The sequence below is a fragment of the Pararge aegeria genome, chromosome 26 (assembly GCF_905163445.1).
Source record: "Pararge aegeria chromosome 26, ilParAegt1.1, whole genome shotgun sequence".
NCBI classification, from domain to species: domain Eukaryota; kingdom Metazoa; phylum Arthropoda; class Insecta; order Lepidoptera; family Nymphalidae; genus Pararge; species Pararge aegeria.
In genome coordinates, this window is record NC_053205.1 from 4,156,246 (window position 1) to 4,175,727 (window position 19,482).

Sequence of the window (19,482 nt, forward strand, 5' to 3'; positions counted from 1 at the left end):
CTCCCAGTTTTATCAACTCTTCGAGCATTGACGCACAAGTAACAATAAATTATACTTGTAATATAAACTTCAATCTTTTGCCATGCTGTGGCAGGTGGCCACGTCAACGTTATTCCTATGTTAGCCCTACTGGGTGAGATTGTAGTGTGGAATAATAAAAAACCAAGCAAAAATAAACATAATAATCTCAAGGAATAACAGAAATTCTGCGCCAATGAAATTGCTAAAGCATTTTAATATAACGTAGTGACATAATCGGACGTTTCTGGTAGTGTGACCTCAGTCGTCTGAATGCTTATTTATGAGTCACGGGCGTGACGTATTCCCCATCTTTATCGTAAAGACGCACGTTCAATTGGCGCCATTTTGTATTGCGGAACCTTGTAACCGAGCTACAAATTGTTATCATACTATTCGCAGACCTTACGTAGATTTTAATTAAAGTAATTTATACTAATATCGCAAACTAGTGATCCCCCGCGAATTTATCCGCGTATGTGTCAACCTTGGAAGATAGACAAAAAGTTGTCGCGGACTTTTATAGAACTTTTCAACAATTCCGTCATACGTCAGACCATATTTAAAACATTTGAAAAAATTATAAATCCCTAAGTTGTCTCTGCCGAGGCAAGCGGAAACGGAAAAGCAGAATCACTCACTACTGAGCTGCGTCAGGGAGGTCAAAACCATAAATAACTATTTTATTAGTAGTCTGCGTTGTCAACGCTTTAGTTGGCAATTGGCATTGATTGTTTATAATATAACTAATTAATTATAGAGTCAAAAATCAAGTTGATTGGTTGCTGAGTTGGGGTGGAAGGACAAATCAACAAACGTACAGAAACAAACTTTCGCATTTAAAATATTAATTAGGATGGAAAAATATCCTTGGCGTCCGACGACCTACGTGGCGCAGTGGTGAGCGTTATGGTCTTATAAGGGTAGGTCCCAGGTTCGATTCAGGCGGGAGCTATTTGGGAATATATTCCGGTCTGGTCCGACGGGGCTAATTACCCCTCCCGACAAAAACGTGCTGAATTTGGCATTCCGGTTTGCATACTCTTTGCTTAAGGTCAAACTTCCTTCGAAAAGAGGGCGATGATAATGATGGATATCATATAGATAGGTAGGTACTTATTTAAAACGCTCTGGTGGCTAAAGTTGCCTAAAATCATGTTTCGTAAAACTATGGTTTTTTTGTCCTTTATCCAATTTGGGACTCTGGATAAACATCTTCTTAGATTTAAACTTTAGTCTCGCTGATTAGCTAATACCTACCGAATATTTAATTCTGCGCATCGAAACGAAGTTTAAGAAGTCAATAAAGTTTGATTCTTATTATAATTAGTTTTATTTGTATAATGATTTAAAAATTCAACAAATTAAAGTGAAAAGTACTAATAAAGAACAAAAAATCCCCAAGTTTAAGAGTAGCGCAATGAAGACTAGAACTCAGAGCTGCAGTTAATTTTATAAAAAAAAAAAAAAGCACCTCAAAGCGAAACTTGATTGAATCCTCAAACTAGTCGTGTCATACTTTCACAATACCGTTACAGGACGCCACTGAGGCAAAAATGAAAGCCACACATACAAAAACATGTTTAATTTATTGAGACATCATAATATTACAGCAATTTATAATTAGTCGTACAAAAACAAAAATGTTGATTTTATTGGCTATTTCTTTAGCGTTGTCTGCAACTAAAGCTGTCCAGAGATAAGACGGCGTTGATATTCAAAATACATTAATATATTACATTAATATGGGAGACAGCAAGGCACAGGGCGCGAGGCAAGCATGCCTCGGTACGATACTCTCTGTAAACGTCGATACTTTCTAAATACATATTCGATAGGGTTATAAGTTAAACGCGCACGCTCTCATTAGAACTTTAGAACTACGATGATGTCACATTGGAGGACATGTTAGTTGTTGACCCGGCTGGCTAGAAACCGTGCACCTTGAGCTGTTCTGGTTTCACGAGCCCAGACTTCGTGAGCCACTGGCAAATGTTCTCGCGCTGGTCGCCCTGTAGTTGCAGCACCTCTCCGTACTCTGGGTGCTCCACGACCGTTCCGTTGCACGCGAACTCCTTCTTGCATGCCCGCACGATCTTCTTCAGGTCATATTCCGAGGAAAGGCCCTGCACCGTCGTTAGCGTCTTTCGCCCGTTCCGCTGCTGGATCCGGACGTGAACTAGTCCATCTTGAACGTCGTCCTCCGAGCTTTTGATAGCATCGGCGAATGGGTCGAATGTGTTGAGATTCTGGATGGACATACGATTGAACGTCACTACTCTTTGTTCCAACAAAACGCTGCGATACGACGCACGAACACTTTCAAATGTCACTGCTAATGTGGTTTTAGCACGCGGACAGTGCGACGACCAATTTACGCAAACTCCAAAATGTAATGGCGGATGATGGCGACTTGACCAAAAAAAATGAGATTGTCACGCGGAGGCGGAAACAATTATCGATCGACCATAGACATTTTTATTTCTATCGTAAATGTTGCTATAAACTATGGGCATTTTTTGATGAATATCGGTTTTTGATTAATATTTTTTTCTGATTTAGAGAATTATTATCCTTTCAACTTCGCATACAGCTTTGGTACGTAGTCATCATATTTGGCCAAAAAAAAGTTCCCTGCCACCGGCGTGCCCAATTTAAACTGCTGGGCAAACTTACAGATATTAAATTTACCTCTTTTATCGCCAGAATTACTAGGCAACTTAGGCACCTTTGAGAAATCACATTTATCCTGTTGTTTATATACCAAAAATATGTAGCGATGTAATCCCGTTCCTTTTGGCGGTCCAGATCCGATGTAGTCAGACAATACTACCCCTTTGTTCATGTCTCCACCTAAAATGTTCCCAACAAGCCAGTGATGCCATTCTCTAAACTTTGGATTTTCTCGACTCGGGGCATCAGGATCAACTAAAGCAAGAGTATAGTATTCTGAATCTTTAGCTGCCCATTTTACATTGGGTTTATCTTTCACTTGAGTAGGAGTTAACTCTTTTCCGATGTCGACAGAAACTCCACTAGGATATTGGATGCTTATAAAATCCGAGGGGGCTGTAGTCAATACATCTGGCACTATGCATTGTTGTTTAAAAATACTTTTTATGTCAGTCATTAAAATAAAATAATAATAAATAGATTTAATCAGTTACTTGCACAATACAAAACAAAACTAGTTTTAGGAAGAGTTTAAATGCTGGTCAAATTATTACTAAAATTCAAACAACTGGTTGCTTGGAAACTGTTAAAAAGAGGTTATAATATCACCGTTACTAATTTTAACGTTTTAACTTTTTCATTGTTTTAAGATATACTCTAATTTTGTAACTTTATGATGTTCGGGACAAACTATTGTAACTGATCGAAATATTATGAAAACCATAAAGGGTTTATATACTCTTTGAAAAAACCGGTGAAAATTAAAAATTCTCTATGGTACTTTATGTTTAATCTATGTTAAGACTACAGATAATAAAAAACCTAGGAAACCAAACCCAAATGGACTAAAATTAATACAGATTAAAAATTTAACTGTACAGATATTGGTTTTTTTTCGGATTTTTTTCTTTTAAAATGATACGTAAATATGTAAGAACATCAATAACAACTCAATATTACTACATAGATGTTTGAAAATGGTAGCAATGATAAATACAAACTCATATTCCAAAATGCAACCAATGTTTATATAAATTTTTTTTACCTCTGCAGAGAAAATTAATATAAAAAGGCATCGAAAAGGCAACCTTATAACTAAAATTCATCCTTTACATAAATTAATTAAGAATTTTTTATTTATTGTTTCTTTTTAGCCTCTGCTAATAATGCATCAGCTGTCATTTGTTTTTTCAACTTCTGACCAATCACATCATTTTTAAACTGCAAAACTATGCTTTGCATGTCCATTACATTTTGTCTCAGTTCATCAACCCTCTGTGTAGATACAATTTCATTTGTAAAGTCTTCCAAATCGTTTTTCATTTCATCTGTGTTTATTTCCGGTATATTCTTTGCTTTGAAACGGCAAGTGGCTATACTTTTAAGCTGAAGTTTTAACATTTTGTTTTCCACCAAAGATGTTTTTTGGTCGTAGTCCACACACATCTTGCCAAACTGTTTGCGAGATTCAACCACAATGTTCATCAGATATTCACATTTCTCTTCCAGTGTTCCATCCATTGTATTTGTATCCATTTCTGAAAGTATTAAGCACAGATAAGAATCAAGATCTATATTATGTCCTCAATAGAAATCTTTAATGCTAGCAGTTTAACACTTCGCCACAAGTTGCAGGGAGCCGCTGGACACAAGCAGCATAAGTCTTTGGTATTTTGAATGCCCTAGAAAAGACATGTCCAGCGGTGGATGTCCATTGCTGAACATGATCATAGTAGACTAGTCACTTTTGTTGGTCTCTCTCAAAGTAATTAGCTTTCTAACACCTGATTTAGTGCTGATGCAGCATAAGGTAGAGCTACAAAAGAGTTTAATATAATAAACAGCAAGACAAACACATTTATAACTAGTTCAATGATACTGAGTGGGTGACTTTTATTCCATAGCGCTGCCCCGCTGTGAATGTGCCCCAGAATTAATGTTCCTCCAAGACCAACAGTAGCCGCATACGTTATCACCCATCCTTTCAACTAACTGTATGCCAAATATCAACTTGAATTGTTTCGGCAGGGCATAATGAAACAAGTTTGGTCGCTACAAGGTATATAAAAACACAAGCAATATTGAATATCAAGGCTTATTTATTTTAACACAATCTATTTCAATATTTTAAAACAAAATAACACAATCTTCGCTACTTACGTATTTTAGTAAGGTTAAACGAAAGTTACTAATATTCTTTATAGGACCACGTTAAGTCAAACACTAATACTGAGAAAATTATTTCTAACATTCATTTCGATTCAATTTCAAATTCAAACTTTATTTACTGGTTTATGCTAGCGGAATTTGACAAATCAAACAATTTTTGTCAAATGTCAAAAATCATGGCAAAACCATAGACATGTAGGTCTGCAGTTTTTCTTTTTAATAATTAATTGTTATCTTTAACAATGTTGCAAGTGTTTTATGCACTTTTCGCATATCTCGGTATAATCCTCAGTAAAGTTGAAGCAGTGTTTGTCTGAACCAATGTTCTGAGGTCTGAACCTAAATGAACAAACGAACGAAATAAACATAAATCAAAAATAGCCCTTAACGATAACATGGACTGCGAGTGGCTTATAGTGTGCCTCGCATGCTTTTAGATCGATAGTCACAATGCTGGCAGATTAACTGCCGGCCAATCACAGCTGGTCACGTGCTGCATGACATACAGTAGAACGAATCCTGTATTCTTGCGATTCAATGCATGGTGCCTGTCAATGCCTCAATGGTGCTATTTCGATTAACAATTTGTTAGAAAGGGCGACTTCTACGTTTTTTTTCGTTACCTGGTCTCTATTTTACTCTCTACACTCTATTTAATCGGAATATACTACAATCCAGTAAACTTTTGTTGACACAAGTATATTTAATAAATTACGAACATTGACAATAATTAAATCAGGTGTTATCATAATACAATGAGTAATTTATGGAGTTACGATATTTACAGAGTTCTTAATCATCTTCATAAATTCTTGAACCGATATCTGGAATAAAAAAAATACCTTTATTAATAATAACTGTTATAATTAAACTAATATAGGAGTAAATGAAGGCATAAGTTACAGTTGTTAAAAATACAATAAAATGAATCTGTTCCTATGTTTGTAAGTCACTGAACTCTTCCTAAACAGTTGGAATGATATTGATGAAATTTTTATGTGAAACATCTATAGGCGGAGGGTAAACCTGATTTTTGGCGTGGCAACACAGGGCGTGGCGACATAGGCCGTGGCGACGCATCGCCACGCTATATAGTATGTAACAATAAAAATGAATATTATTTTTTTAATGAAACAGTCATTATTAACCTACTTACAAAAAGGAGTAGTTGTATTTTTGTGTTTGTTTAAGTGGTTGTATTTTTTTTTATTTGTGGAACAAATTTGTAATGCTTTATCTTTTCATTATGCAATATCTGCAATAACTTACAGAAAACAATTTCGATGTTTCACATCTGCCAGGCGTCCCGTGACGGCTCACACATTTCTTTTGAACGGGTTTGTATTCTAGGTGGTTTAAATTAACAATTATTGAAATTGGTAGGCTATCAGATTTTAGGCCTTTTTTGCGTTATAAGCATGTATAACTAATGTATATGTAATGTACGCATTATAAGTCCCATTTATTGGCCTACTTGAATGAAGACTTTGACTTTGACTTTGACTTTGGCAGTATTAAGTACAAAAGTGCGTCTCTTTATTTGTTTGTGACCTATGTTCAGATAAACACCTGTGTCAATACTGACTTTTTAGACCGTAAAGGCACTTATGTAGTTTTCCTGGGAGATTTCAAATACACATTTGAGATTTTCATAGAACTTGCTTATTGGAGACGAACTCGGGATAGTTTGTATCCTGGGAAATCGAATGATTTCTACGGTATTTTTGTAAATCGAAACACAATAGCAACAGCTAGTAAAATAAAATTCATTTTGCCAATACTTACATATTCATCGTAGTCTTTATCAGCATCATCGATCATCTCCTGAATTTCTTCATCGGTCAAATATATGTCGAGAATTTGTGTTACGCGCTTCACGTTATCAAAACTGATGAACCCTGGAATAATATCAAATAGGTTACAGAATTAAGAACATACAGAAACAATGTAAATGACTAATATTGAAGCATCAAAAACCACTCCACTTTAGTAGTATTTCTCGAAAAGTAGCGAAAAGTAACTCTACTGTTCTAAACTTTTACCATAAAATAGGGAAAATGGGAAAGTTTGTGAGCTGGTAACATTCCGCGGGTGTGAAGTTGGATGTGCGCGGGGCGTTTTCATCGTTTTTGGTATGGAGGGTAGAGGTAAGGAGAGTCATCTTATATGGGAGAAAAGTTGAAAAAGTGTCCAGTGTATGCGCTAAATAACAGTTCAAAAATCCTCCACAATGGCGCTGGTGGATGCACAGGGTATGGTATGAATGTAGCAATCGTAGATGAATTGAAGTATGCCGAGTTAAAAAATTTAATGTCATTATCGACTAAAGTAGTTAATTATTGAGAATTTCAACAACTTACGTTGTACAAAATATTGTGGTAAATATAACCTTACTTCCTTGTATCTCCATACTTCCTTGTTTATTTTTCAAGCCTACTTTAACAATATTTATATTTGGCGCTTCTTTTAAGAGTTACCCTGATGCAAATGTGGCGCCATCCTAATTTAATACATTTTGACGACACTTTTTCATATACACAGATGACTCTCCTTACCTCTACCCTCCATAGTTGGATGTGCGCGGGGCGTTTTCATCGTTTTTGGACTGCATGCAATAATGGCTGAATGAGGGTTCTGTATTTATTTTTTTATTCTGTGAAATGGTTCTGCTACATATCCTATAAGTGGAAAACCGTACTTTAAAATTTTTATTCGCTGCACGGTATAGGTAAAAAATATTCTCCGGTTCCCCTTACAAAAGATAAAATTAACGAATCCACCTGTCAAAGCACGGCAACAGTATTTAGGAGAAGAATTTCGGCTCTCAATAATACGTAGTTTACAAAATGTTTTTTCTATTTATCAAGCTTAGCATGTCATCCAATAACTTCTCAGATATGTAGGTATAAATGTTTTAAAGTAAAATATGAATCGTAAAATTTGAATCCTGCTGCAGTAACGTCCAATCGGAAAAATGTATATCGTCGGACTTGTAAGATAAACGAGGGCTATATCCCTCGTGTATCAGTCAGCCTATCAACATATTACTGAAAACCGATTGAACCTAAGCTTTACCATAATTCATCTTGTGGTGAAATAATAAAAAGGAAAACCTGTATCATCCATGTCGAAAAGGCGAAAGCTCTTCATGATATCGCCATCGCTGTCGACGGACATAATCTTCGTCGTAATGGCGGTTTCAAAGTTTTCGAAGCTCAGTTTCCCCGTCTGACCTTTGTCAACGCCATTAATCATGTTCTGTAGTTCCTCTTTCGTGGGTTCATAGCCTATTGCAAAGTTTAAATGATTATATTTATATCCTAGGTCTTTTTAAGAGCTTTCATTAGCTCTGAGAATAGTTCGTTAAATTCATCATCACATCAACCGATAAACGTCCACTGCTGGACATAGGTCTTTTGTAGGGAGTTCCAAATTCCACGGTTTTGTGCCGCTTGAATTCAGCGGCTACCTGCGACGCGCCTTACGTCGTCCGTCCACCTCATCGGGGGTTGACGAACGCTTTACTATTACGGGGCTGCCATTCCAGCACCTTGGGACGCCAACGTCCATCCCTCCTCTGAACTATGTGCCCCGCCCATTGCCACTTCAGCTTCGCGACTCGTCGAGCTATGTCGGTAACTCTGGTTCTTCTACGGATCTCCACATTTCTGATTTTATCACGTAGAGATACTCTGAGTATAGCTCTCTCCATCGCCCGCTGAGTGACTCTGAGCCTTCTTATGAGGCCCATAGTTAGCGACCATGTTTCGGCCATGTTCGTTAAATTATTTAACTAAAATCTACTACTTTTATACGTTTCATTTAATCTTGCTTTAGATATTCTTAAGCAGCCAAAATAGCACCAAACAAATAACGAAATAACGAAAAGAAAGAAGGTGAAATGATGCTTTATTTTAGTTTTATACTTTTCTGATCTAAATATAAGCAAATTATTGTAAAAAAAAAAATAGTAAAACCTTACCTAAAGCTTTAATTGCAACGCGAAAATCTTCCGCTTTTATTTTACCTTCCCCATTAAAATCAAGAAGATTGAAAGCTTCGTGTAGATCATTCTTCTGAAATATGATTTTTTCTTTAAACCTACCAAATAAAATTCCAACAATTTATCTGTTGATTGTTTATTTTTTGTCAACGCATTACGTATTAGAAAGAAAGAAAGAAAAATCGTATTTATTGTCACACATTTGTGTAAAATGTTACATTTGTGAAATAAAATAATTGTTAAAATATAAAAATTAAAAAAAAAATGTGTGACAAAGGAGCTGGCTCAGTATAGCTGCAAACTAAAACGCGCAGCACTGGTTTATTAGCCTTCGGTTATTGTTGAAACTTTTAAACTGCGCAAACATTTGATAATCACAATGAGTAGAGAACCTGAGATTTGGAATTGCGGTGGGTAAAGCCTATTATCTACTTTCTAACAGTTAAAAGTAAGCAATGTATAGAAACCTGCTGCGCAGTCAGAATCAAATGGGCTTTAATTTCACTATGTTCAGCAGGCGATTCGAATTCGTCTATTTCTTTTTCAGAAATTTCTGCGGTCACTGACAAATCTAACATTGCAGTTTCCATTTTTATTACCAAAATGACCTAGTCACCTGAGATGTCGTTTATAGTACTGCACCGGTGCAGGTATTGTATTGATCTAACAAACCATCGCGATTGTTTCTAGGTGTGTTGTTTTAGGTAAAACAAATAAGTAAATAGGTATCGTCAAGGGACAGATAATGTTCACAATTATTTACATTGTATAAAAAATAAAAAGAGACTTAATATTTATTCCGGGTTTGATTGTGATTCCATAGTGACTACGCAACCTAACCGCTGCGTTAAAATCAAAGTATGATTTTAGTTTTATAGATTTCTTATTTGTTAGTAATAGGGAGACTTTTCGATTGTTGACTGCCAAACTTCAATTTAAAGAATATGGCACCTGATGATTAGGATTTATTAGTAATATGGCTTTGCCAGTGTCTTTGTAAATATCAGCAGCCACAGTCTTACCAGCTGAAATTCGAATGCAAAACTGTTTGCTGATTGGAAGAGTTCGTTAATTATTTTAATATGAACGCTAAGAGTACCTGTTCATTTGTGAGGACTAGCCGTGCACAAACAGTTTTTTCTTCTTCATCTTCTTCTACTTCGGTATCGTTTTCTGGTTCATCTAAAATCACTTCAACGTTCATATTCATTCATATCCCTATTATAACATGCAGTGATTTTATTTGAATTATAATACACCGTTTAAGCAAACTAATGACAAAGAAAGAAAATTCCTATGCTCTAAGAATGAAAACAGTCTTTAAATACAGCCAGTATTAAAATCCGTTTATTGTCTATGCCAGGAGCAATGATTATAGCAACATTGAAAATATCCGCCATATTTTTGTTTGGACGTTTGAGGTTATTTTGTCGTAAAGAAACGACGCTTATCTTGTTTCTTAGTTAAATAAGTATTAAAAAAGACGTAAAAGATGAAACTAGTGAGATTTTTGATGAAGCTCAGCCACGAGACCGTTACAATCGAGCTTAAAAACGGCAGCGTCGTACACGGGACGATAACCGGTGTCGATGTAGCGATGAACACTCATTTGAAGGCGGTAAAAGTAACGCTGAAAAACAAAGAGGAATTACAACTGGAGACTCTTAGTATACGCGGGAATAATATAAGATATTACCTGCTCCCGGACAGCTTGCCTCTAGAAACTTTATTGATAGATGACGCGCCGAAAGGTAAAGGCAAACGTGAGGGCGGATTCCCTCGCGGAGGTTCGAGAGGCGGTCGCGGAAGAGGCCGAGGAGGCCGTGGGGGCCCGCGCGGAGGCCGTGGAGGCCGCGGCCGAGGGCGCCGATAAGAACCAGTGCTAAATCCTAAGACTCCATTGTGATTATTCTTGTAAAGACAAAGGTTGAAATCGTCTGTGGAAGTAATGCAAGTCCTAATATAAGTCATTTCTCTTTGTTAAGGTAAACCTAAGAATTGTAATACACTTGTAACAACATATAATGCCATTTTATTTTCAAACCTATATCTTTGGCAGCCTATAAAACGTTTAAAAAAGTACTCTGAGGTGTTTGTGAGATAATAAATTCTTTGTAATGAAGGATTCTTTACTGTATGGCCGCTAGATCCATCGTCTGGCGAGTTTGAAGCTTGAAGTGCCGAGCAGCTCCTAGGACTGACTCTTAAACTGTTTATTGATTTGATGTAGTAACACAAAAATGTTTTACTCCTCCGTATCTTAGCTGGACATCAAGAGATAGCTTTTAACTTGTTTATAAATTAAGTGAGAGAACAGAAACAAAATGTTTATTAGTACATAACCCTTTTGCACAAACAGTGCATATGATAAACTTAAAAAGGGGTATATAATTGTCATCTTTGATAGCTGATTGGCACAGTGGGCAGTAATACTGCTTTACGAGTCCAAGGATGTGGGTTTGATTCCCCAATGGGAAAATATTTGTGTGATGAACATGAATGTTTTTCAGTATCTGGGCGATTATATGTATAGGTAGTTATATATATTATTCATAAAAATATTCATCAGTCATCTAAATACCCATATCACAAGCTACTTTGAGGCTAGATGGTGATGTGTGATTCATACAGATAACAAAAAGTTATCCAAATAAAACTATCTCAGTTTTGAGACATTTAGGAGCTTAATAAATATTTGTGGCATAACAATGCACTAGTTATGCAGTGTTTTGCCACACTTCAACTGGCAGCACTCTTCAAATGTGTGAAAAATACTGAAACTATTCCAATGTTATGCCACACTTATTTGTAAGGTAATCCTTTTACCAAACCTTGATCTGCACAACATGGGCCATGGAACATTGTTCCCAATTGGCACACTTAAAGCCTTGAATTGAATTGAATTTCTTAATGTCTCAAAACTAATCCTATTTTCTTTTCATCTAAATCCAACTGAAGGGTGTTTAAAAAAATAAATAAAAAAAGTATTTTCTTTGATAAAATTATTTTATTCTAATGAATGAATGAGTGAATACACTATTATTGTACATCTAATAAAAATACAGGAAAAACTATAAACAATTAGTTTACATGATGTATGCAATTATCTTTTCTTAGTCTGTTGTATGGAGCTTTAAATATATATTCCATTTTAACTTATTAATACAATTGAATGGTATATATTTTTTTTTATAAATTTAAAATGCATATAAAAATTTCCGCCGTCAGTCAGAGTCGCAGGTTCAAATCCTGTTGGTTCCGAAAATTTTTATATGCATTTTAAATTTATAAAACTGATAATTCCTCCAAGTGTAGGTAAAAACACTAATACAAAATTATAAAAAAAAACATGAATGGTATATGTTAGGTTTACCATAAGTTCTTTGATACCAGTATCCTTTGTTATGGAAAGTTGAACAGCTAAAATTAAAATTGCAGCATTGATAAATAAATAAATATACTACGACAATACACACATCGCCATCTAGCCCCAAAGTAAGCACAGCTTGTGTTATGGGTACTAAGATAGCTGATGAATATTTTTCTATGAATTTTTATTAAAAGTATTTATGTGTATTATACACATAAATACTTATACTTATACAGATAAACACCCAGACACTGAAGAACATTCATGTTCATCACACAAACATTTTTCAGTTGTGGGAATTGAACCCACGACCTTGGACCCAGAAAGCAGGGTCGCTGCCCACTGCACCACCCGGTCGTCATTGATAACATCTGATAATCCAGAAATGTTTGGTTATCAAAGGTAAGCTTAATATTTTTATGTTTACTGGTACTTAGCTTAAATTGTAGATTTTTCAGTATACTTACAATTTATATTACGAGCAATGATTTAGGGCAAGCTAATTATTAAGAAAAGTCCTGAACAAAAATAAATAAAGTGCCCAGGGCATACCAGGCCAAATTGACACTAGAACTAAAAACGTGGCTAAATAAAACATGCCAGTTGATTCAACCAAGCGCCGATGGTAACGATTTCAAAGAAACTACAGAAAAATCGTGCCCACCTATGGTCTTATCAAGGTGGATAGGTACTATAACAATGACTTATGCTAGTGCGGAAAAGTAGAAGAAAAGTTTTGTTTTTTGTTTGTACCTAATGGGCTACGGGAGTACTGGACCTATTTAACCATTTCTTCACCAATAGAAAGCTAAATTGTCAGGAAGTTACAGGAGACAGACAGACAGAGTTTGTCTGTAGAAGTAATATTGCCATGCTTATTTGTGCTGCTAAGTATTGTTGCAATGATGTGTTCTGGTCCGAAGGGCATGGTTGCCTGTGTAATTAAATCCACATGAGGCTTGACACCTACGGCTCAAATTGGGCATGGACATAGGGTGGCATGTTGCAGTATATGTTCCTTGCATGTCATGTGAAGTTTTGATCATTTAATAGGCTATGCTTTTCCACTTAGCATCAGGTGACCCATTTGCTTGGTCCATCAATTATTACTATTGAAAAAGGTACTCTTAATTCACCTACCTCCCAGCTTAATAAAGAACTTTTTAATGTAAAATATAATATCACATATATTACATCCCCAAAATAAATGTCACGTATTTGCGAATTACTTATGCTTGTGGTTTAAAATCTTTTAACCATTTACCACTCATGGTAAAACATTAAGACTGAAATATTACACGCTTTATATTAGCTTCACTTGTATGTTTGTTTGTAACCGACTTCTTTGGGTGCGATTTTGACCCACTTTAAACGGTCAGATTTCTTTCAATCTTTGTAGACATATCGAGGACCGATGACAATACACTAATCTGAAAAGATTATTCCAATTTTCACTATAAAAAATAAGATTTTTTACTAATTACTACAGCGCCATCTAGACCCAAATGTAAAAAACCTATGGCGTTCGCGTACCTAACAAATTCCACAGAAAACATTAAGCTACTAGATGGTAGAGGGCGTTAGCTATTACTTTTTAATGGCCTGTTTTAAATAAACTATTTAATTATTTTTAAAAATAGGTTAAGAATTTGGTTAATAAGTAAGGCGTATTATATTTTTTAACCAATATTTTTGTGACCTTTCTTTGTTAGTGTCTAAAGTTTAAAATTTTAAGTGTTATAGTAATTTGTAATATTAACTCTAAATATGCAAGAAAATTGCACGACAGAAAGTGGCAAACTGTTGGAACTATTCCCACTTACAACACCAAAAAAAATGTACACACTTAAAGCAATAAAAATTTATTCAAATGCATTCTATTCTAATGAATAAGTTTTTATTAGTTTTTGGTTTGAGTGACAACAATATTGTCAAATCAATTTAAATCAAATTATATTAGCCAATTTGAAAGTTCATGTAAATTTAAAACAATATTGACAAAAAAAAACGGTAAATTTGTGTAATGCCTGCCTCAAAAAGGAATTCTGGCGATGCCACAAAAAAAATGGAGGATGGGCACAGACCTCGTCCTATGAAAAACATGAAACCATCAGAGGTAAGTCATGATCTTAATATCAATCTATGAACGTCTACATCTGGACAAAGGTCTTAAGTTGTGATAGCCACAGTCTGGTTATGCAACGTATGTGTCCAGGAAAAACTACAAACGAGTTATTATCACCACACCTTACATCAGAATGATACCTACTTTTAAATTATTTAGAAAATATAACTAGATTTGTCAATAAATATGCTTCAGCACTATTTATGGTCTGACGGACGTTCTCCACAGGCGGTTAAGCAAAAAGTCTCATCTAGCGACGCTCGGATCTGTAATCCTCGTTTTCCATGATGGCGCATCGTTTGCGTTCGTAAAACTTCGCGATAGCTGTCAAGTGGCGCCACTGTTTCCGTTCGGAAAGGCGGCAAACAGAAGTGCGACAATATCAGCGACTCTGACTCCGTAATTTTGTTTTTTAATTTCCATAATTCCCGGTTTAGGCAGCGGGTGGGTGGTTAGTAGAAAAACCATCGCATATAAACAGCAACATTGCGCATGTAAGAAACACGTCCTGTAAGTGTCGCCCTGTCTACATCAACCAACGCTTTTCAGACCGGACCACGGCATGCTGCTTGCCGGCAGAAATAAATATGGTGGTAGTATTGGATAGAAGCAGGCGTTACTTTGCGGAAATCCATGATATATTATGAAAATTAAGCTAAATTTGCTATACTCCGCGAAAAGCAGGAGAGTCTGTATGGTGTAATTTATTGCGTCATCTGTCACAAAAAGCTGTCATCATAATTAGGCCGTAGTCCACCACGCTGGCCGTGTGCGGATTGTTAGACTTCACACGCCTTTATGGAGAACTCTCAGGCATCAGCCTTCCTCACGATATTTTCCTTCTCTTTCGTTGTAAGGATGAGATAAATCGCAGGGCGTTCGAAATAATTTTCAGAAAAAGCCCAACAGCGCAGATCAGTTCTGGGAGGAACACCAGGCAGAGTACGAGAAACGGGGCAAGCAAAGCAACAGAGTGGATTGGGTTGAGAACCATAATAGGGCCTATCCCCAACTGAGGGATGAGCTACAGAAACGACGGTCGACAACTCAGGTAGGGGTTGATACCCACATAGCTGTGCATATGCTGAAGGCGTTATATCTTCGGAGAAAGCACCAAATGTACCTACAGTTTTATCCCCTTTTCCGAGCATTGGCGCACAGATGGAAGTAACATCCAAATAATATATGTGTAATATTAAAAGGGGTAAACTTGTCCTGTTCCCCTTTGCTGTGCTTTGACAGATAGGCAAGTAAAATTTACGCATACAATTTTTAATTTGGTAAATTGTTACTACAAAGGTTTAAAAAAATGTCTAAAAGGTGTGAAAAATATGAAGGTGAATTACTTACTTAAAAAATCAGAAACTTTCATATAAATTTTCATCCCCTATTTGATGCCTTTGCAGTTTATGAATGAATGTGAAGTGAATTTTTAAAATAAGTGAAACACTTTTTTCTTTATTTTTAATCGAAAATCAAAGTATCATGGAATTGCCTTGAAAAATAAATTGATAAACGAATGATTTGATACAAACTTTCATCCCCCATTTAACCTTCTTAGGGTTGGAATTTTCAAAAATCCTTTCTTAGCGGATCCCTAAATTGTAATAACTATCTGTATGCAAAATTTCAGCCTGATCCGTCAAGTGGTTAGAGCAGTGCGTTGATAAATCAGTCAGTCAGTCAGTCAGTCGCCTTTGCCTTCTGTATAATACTAGCGTACCCAGCCCGCTTCGCCGGGCTAGATTTTGCTTTATTTTATTAAAACAATAAACTTACATTATTAAAATTTTAATAGGATCTGTATTTGACAGTTTGACAGTTCAAAAGTAGGAGTGCTCCGATCGTCACCAAACTTTACAGGATTACTCGCCAGGTCAATCTGGAGATTCCCTGAAAGTTTCATTGAAATCGGTCCAGCCGTTTCGGAGCCTATACGGAACATTTCACACACACTTTCACTTTTATTTAAATACGAGTAGATATAGATAAAACGTCATACACAATAGTTATAGTTGCAGTTTTAACCTCACTATTATTTGCAGTGTCACCCCGAAGAACTGCTAAAAGCAGGTTGCGCCAGTCATCAAAGTGAGGGTTCCCATCATTCGGTCGCTTTAAGCTCTAAGAGCCACAACTCTCACCAAGAGGACAGGAGCTGGCGCACGGACTCCCTTAACTCACCTTCCAGCATAGCAACCCTTAGTAGCTACCAGTCTTATGGAACCATTAACCAAGAACCGATGATCGGTCGCCGGTGATGATGACGATGATGGTGATGAAAAAGGTCAGCTGCCATTACAATAGGCACAGTGGCGTGCACAAAAGCACTGCCTACTATAAAAGACGGATTTTTCGATTTTATGCAATCTTTCGGCTTTATGCCTACCCTGGTCAAAATTCTGTGCACGCCACTAAATAAGCATTATTCTGAAAAACCGGATATTCGGAACAATAAATTATATCAATAAAATATCTTTTTTTTTCACAAATTAAAGGTTTTGTGGTTTTAAATTGCAAATTATATTTTAAAATGTTAAATTTTAAGAAGCGGTGATAGCGCATTCGGTAGGATCTCAACTTCACTTTGCGGGCGACGAGTTCGTATCCCAGGTTTTAGTCCGATCGCCCCCGTGACGTAGTAAAGATCCGCAGCGTAATTACGTATCTCGCGACAGCAATGCGACAGGCGTAAATCTTGTAATCACCGCTGTCAAACGTCACTTTTGTTTATTTATTGTATGGAAAAGTGACGTTTGACAGCAGTTATTGCAAGATTTACGCCTGTCGCATTGCTGTCGCGAGATACGTAATCACCCTGCCGGTCCAGTCGGGATGACGTCAGTAATCGGGACCCTCGTCTTCGCCGCTGAAGACGCTGTTGGTTGTGTGCTGTTAGGACACATTGTCGGTAGTTATTTGATCGACATGGTCGTAAAGGAAATGCTTCGGAAGTCGCCGCCTTGGCTCGACTGGAGTGTTCCTTGGGCAATTTTGCTCTGTTTATAGGCGTGTGGAGTTCACCAATGACCAATGGACCAACTACGACCTAAACCCTTCTCATTGTAGGATACCCCTGACCTGTTGTGGGTTGGGTTGGGTGGTGATGGGAATGGGTTGACGATGATGATAAATTCGTCAACTAGATTACACAAATAAAATAATACGTGAATTAATAATAATAATAATATTTTGTTTATTGTTCAATAAAACATAGGTACAATTTACATTACATCTGCACAATAGGTATAACTTATATTAATGTTAAAATTAACACGGATATACAGAAATCAACTGTCCCTAAGCTAGGTATAAACCTGTGTTATAGGCGACAGTGCTCTCCTTATAAATATGGCTCGTTTAAAACAAAAAGTAAAAAAATAAAGATATCAATTCGCAGGTAACGCTGGTAATCATATTTGTACTATGTTACATGTTTTGAACATATGTGTGTGTGTGTGTGTGTGTGTGTGTGTGCGTGTAATAAATAATAAATATAATAAGTGTAATAAATATTAATTCTGTCTATTGGATAGAAGCAGGCGTTACTTTGCGGAAATCCATGATATATTATCAAAAGAGGAGGGTATATTGCCGAAGATCTGTTTGGTGTGGAGTATAAGGATTGGAGAAATTATAAATTACACCACACAGATTCTCCTGCTTTTCGCGGAGTAGCCTAAGGAGATGTTGACTTACAATGAATAATTGTTAAGATTATGACTTAACACTTATTCATTGTAAAGTCAACTGCTTAGGATGCTCCGGTTTCGAAGTGAAACGTGCGTAGAGGGTAGATTGCCCAAGATCTGTTTGGTGTGGAGTATAAGGATTGGAGAAATTATAAATTACACCACACAGATTCTCCTGCTTTTCGCGGAGTATAGCAAATTAAGCTTAATTTTGATAATATTAATTCTGTCATCAATTAATAATTTAATCTCTTTTTACATGAATCTGACATAAATAACACTTTAAATAATTTAATAAACTGGCTTGACGTGAATAATTTACAAATAAATTTTACTTAAATGACGGCCGTATGGCGCAGTGGGCAGCGACCCTGCTTTCTGAGTCAAAGGCCGTGGGTTCGATTCCCACAGCTGGAAAATGTTTGTGTGATGAACAGGAATGTTTTTCAGTGTCTGGGTGTTTATATGTATTTTATCAGTATTAATGTATATTATTCATTGAAAAAAATACTTATCAGTCATCTTAGCACCCATAACACTAGCTACTAGATGGCTAGGGCTATGACAAGGGGCTAGATGGCGGTGTGTGTATTGTCGTAGTATATTTATTTATTATTTATTTAAAACACAATACTTACAATTCTATAATAAGTCCCCCGCTACCTTTAATATTAGTCGCAAGTCGCAATAATAAAAGATTCGTCCAACGTCTGACATAAAATTCTTAACGTAGATTACAGACTAACATGGAGGACTCACATCGATACAGTATGTGAAAAATTAAATAGATTTTATGTGTTAAGACGTCTCAGAAATGTCGCAGACGGTCTGTCTGTCGGTGTATCACGCGTAAAAAAAAACCAATTAACCAAAAATTTTTTTTTGCAAAACTTTATTATTTATCTTTACGTGCCTAACCTTTTGCGATGAAATATAAATATACGTACTTTAACATCTCATAATTAAATAAACAACAGTAAAGTATTATTTGTAAAGTTATGTAATAATAATAACAATACTCCTATAATCCTATAATACAGGTTAAATCCTACTTAGTATAGGGGCAGACGTTTTTCACTTCCTATGTATAGATACAATTTTTATCTAAAATGTCTAAAAGGATTTTTTCTCATCATTAACGCCCCCGCTAATCGCTATACACCGCGGAGATTTAACACTTATAAAAAAAGTTAGCCTATCCATTAAGTCAATGTATCCTCTACATGGATGCAAAATTTCAATTCAATCGGATGTATAGTTTAATAGTAATGACAAGGTTGCTTGGAAGCATCCGGCTCCGCTTTCATCTCTCACAAGATAGAAAAACGAATGTTAAAATGTAAATTTTTGATGTTGGAAAAGAGCAAATGCTGAGTTTCTTGCCGGCTTCTTCTTGGTAGAATCTGCCTTCCGAACCGGTGGTAGAGTCACT

At 36.2% G+C, this 19,482-nt stretch overlaps 6 protein-coding genes across 14 annotated transcripts in view; 2 read left to right on the forward strand and 4 right to left on the reverse strand.

The window, feature by feature from the left end:
- The window catches only part of LOC120635379 (dynactin subunit 1), a 69,643-nt gene extending 65,851 nt beyond the window's left edge, over window positions 1-3,792 (reverse strand). For all 8 annotated transcript variants that reach the window (XM_039906384.1, XM_039906380.1, XM_039906382.1 and 5 more), the window contains exon 1: window positions 3,780-3,792. The gene's annotated coding sequence lies outside the window, so the exon portion shown is untranslated. The remainder of the gene's footprint in view (window positions 1-3,779) is intronic.
- On the reverse strand, window positions 1,589-2,423 carry LOC120635383 (eukaryotic translation initiation factor eIF1). Its single transcript, XM_039906389.1, has one exon. The coding sequence runs from the start codon at window positions 2,277-2,279 to the stop codon at window positions 1,947-1,949; it is 333 nt and encodes a 110-aa protein (XP_039762323.1). The 5' UTR covers window positions 2,280-2,423; the 3' UTR covers window positions 1,589-1,946.
- Window positions 2,561-3,823, reverse strand: LOC120635382 (protein D2-like). The gene has a single exon (XM_039906388.1). It carries the CDS (start codon window positions 3,146-3,148, stop codon window positions 2,588-2,590), a length of 561 nt encoding a protein of 186 aa, XP_039762322.1. The 5' UTR covers window positions 3,149-3,823; the 3' UTR covers window positions 2,561-2,587.
- A 1,034-nt stretch (window positions 3,824-4,857) lies between these two features.
- LOC120635381 (caltractin-like) lies at window positions 4,858-10,129 on the reverse strand. 2 transcript variants are annotated; one of them, XM_039906387.1, is made up of 5 exons: window positions 9,963-10,129; window positions 8,843-8,936; window positions 7,974-8,147; window positions 6,646-6,758; window positions 4,858-5,684 (listed from the first exon to the last, which is right to left on the reverse strand). In XM_039906387.1, exons 1-5 carry the CDS (start codon window positions 10,071-10,073, stop codon window positions 5,625-5,627), a joined length of 552 nt encoding a protein of 183 aa, XP_039762321.1. In that variant the 5' UTR covers window positions 10,074-10,129; the 3' UTR covers window positions 4,858-5,624. The 2 variants fall into 2 exon arrangements, with proteins under 2 accessions (XP_039762321.1, XP_039762320.1); XM_039906386.1 differs by lacking the exon at window positions 9,963-10,129 and adding an exon at window positions 9,331-9,509.
- A 116-nt stretch (window positions 10,130-10,245) lies between these two features.
- On the forward strand, window positions 10,246-10,885 carry LOC120635241 (small nuclear ribonucleoprotein Sm D1). Its single transcript, XM_039906199.1, has one exon. The coding sequence runs from the start codon at window positions 10,356-10,358 to the stop codon at window positions 10,734-10,736; it is 381 nt and encodes a 126-aa protein (XP_039762133.1). The 5' UTR covers window positions 10,246-10,355; the 3' UTR covers window positions 10,737-10,885.
- A 3,313-nt stretch (window positions 10,886-14,198) lies between these two features.
- On the forward strand, window positions 14,199-16,649 carry LOC120635374. The gene is made up of 3 exons (XM_039906372.1): window positions 14,199-14,349; window positions 15,254-15,409; window positions 16,404-16,649. Exons 1-3 carry the CDS (start codon window positions 14,257-14,259, stop codon window positions 16,617-16,619), a joined length of 465 nt encoding a protein of 154 aa, XP_039762306.1. The 5' UTR covers window positions 14,199-14,256; the 3' UTR covers window positions 16,620-16,649.
- The last annotated feature ends 2,833 nt before the right edge of the window (window positions 16,650-19,482 follow it).

What these genes read in the sequence shown, in the direction of transcription:
- LOC120635383 (XM_039906389.1), bottom strand. Translation starts at nt 2,279, where the DNA reads ATGTCCATCCAGAATCTCAACACATTCGACCCATTCGCCGATGCTATC.
- LOC120635382 (XM_039906388.1), bottom strand. Translation starts at nt 3,148, where the DNA reads ATGACTGACATAAAAAGTATTTTTAAACAACAATGCATAGTGCCAGAT.
- LOC120635381 (XM_039906386.1), bottom strand. Translation starts at nt 9,453, where the DNA reads ATGGAAACTGCAATGTTAGATTTGTCAGTGACCGCAGAAATTTCTGAA. An exon ending in TGATTCTGACTGCGCAGCAG is followed by an intron (nt 8,937 to 9,330) that starts GTTTCTATACAT and finishes ATCATATTTCAG; the next exon opens with AAGAATGATCTACACGAAGC. An exon ending in TTTCGACATGGATGATACAG is followed by an intron (nt 6,759 to 7,973) that starts GTTTTCCTTTTT and finishes ATATTATTCCAG; the next exon opens with GGTTCATCAGTTTTGATAAC.
- LOC120635241 (XM_039906199.1), top strand. Translation starts at nt 10,356, where the DNA reads ATGAAACTAGTGAGATTTTTGATGAAGCTCAGCCACGAGACCGTTACA.
- LOC120635374 (XM_039906372.1), top strand. Translation starts at nt 14,257, where the DNA reads ATGCCTGCCTCAAAAAGGAATTCTGGCGATGCCACAAAAAAAATGGAG. An exon ending in AAAACATGAAACCATCAGAG is followed by an intron (nt 14,350 to 15,253) that starts GTAAGTCATGAT and finishes AATAATTTTCAG; the next exon opens with AAAAAGCCCAACAGCGCAGA. An exon ending in AACGACGGTCGACAACTCAG is followed by an intron (nt 15,410 to 16,403) that starts GTAGGGGTTGAT and finishes TATTATTTGCAG; the next exon opens with TGTCACCCCGAAGAACTGCT.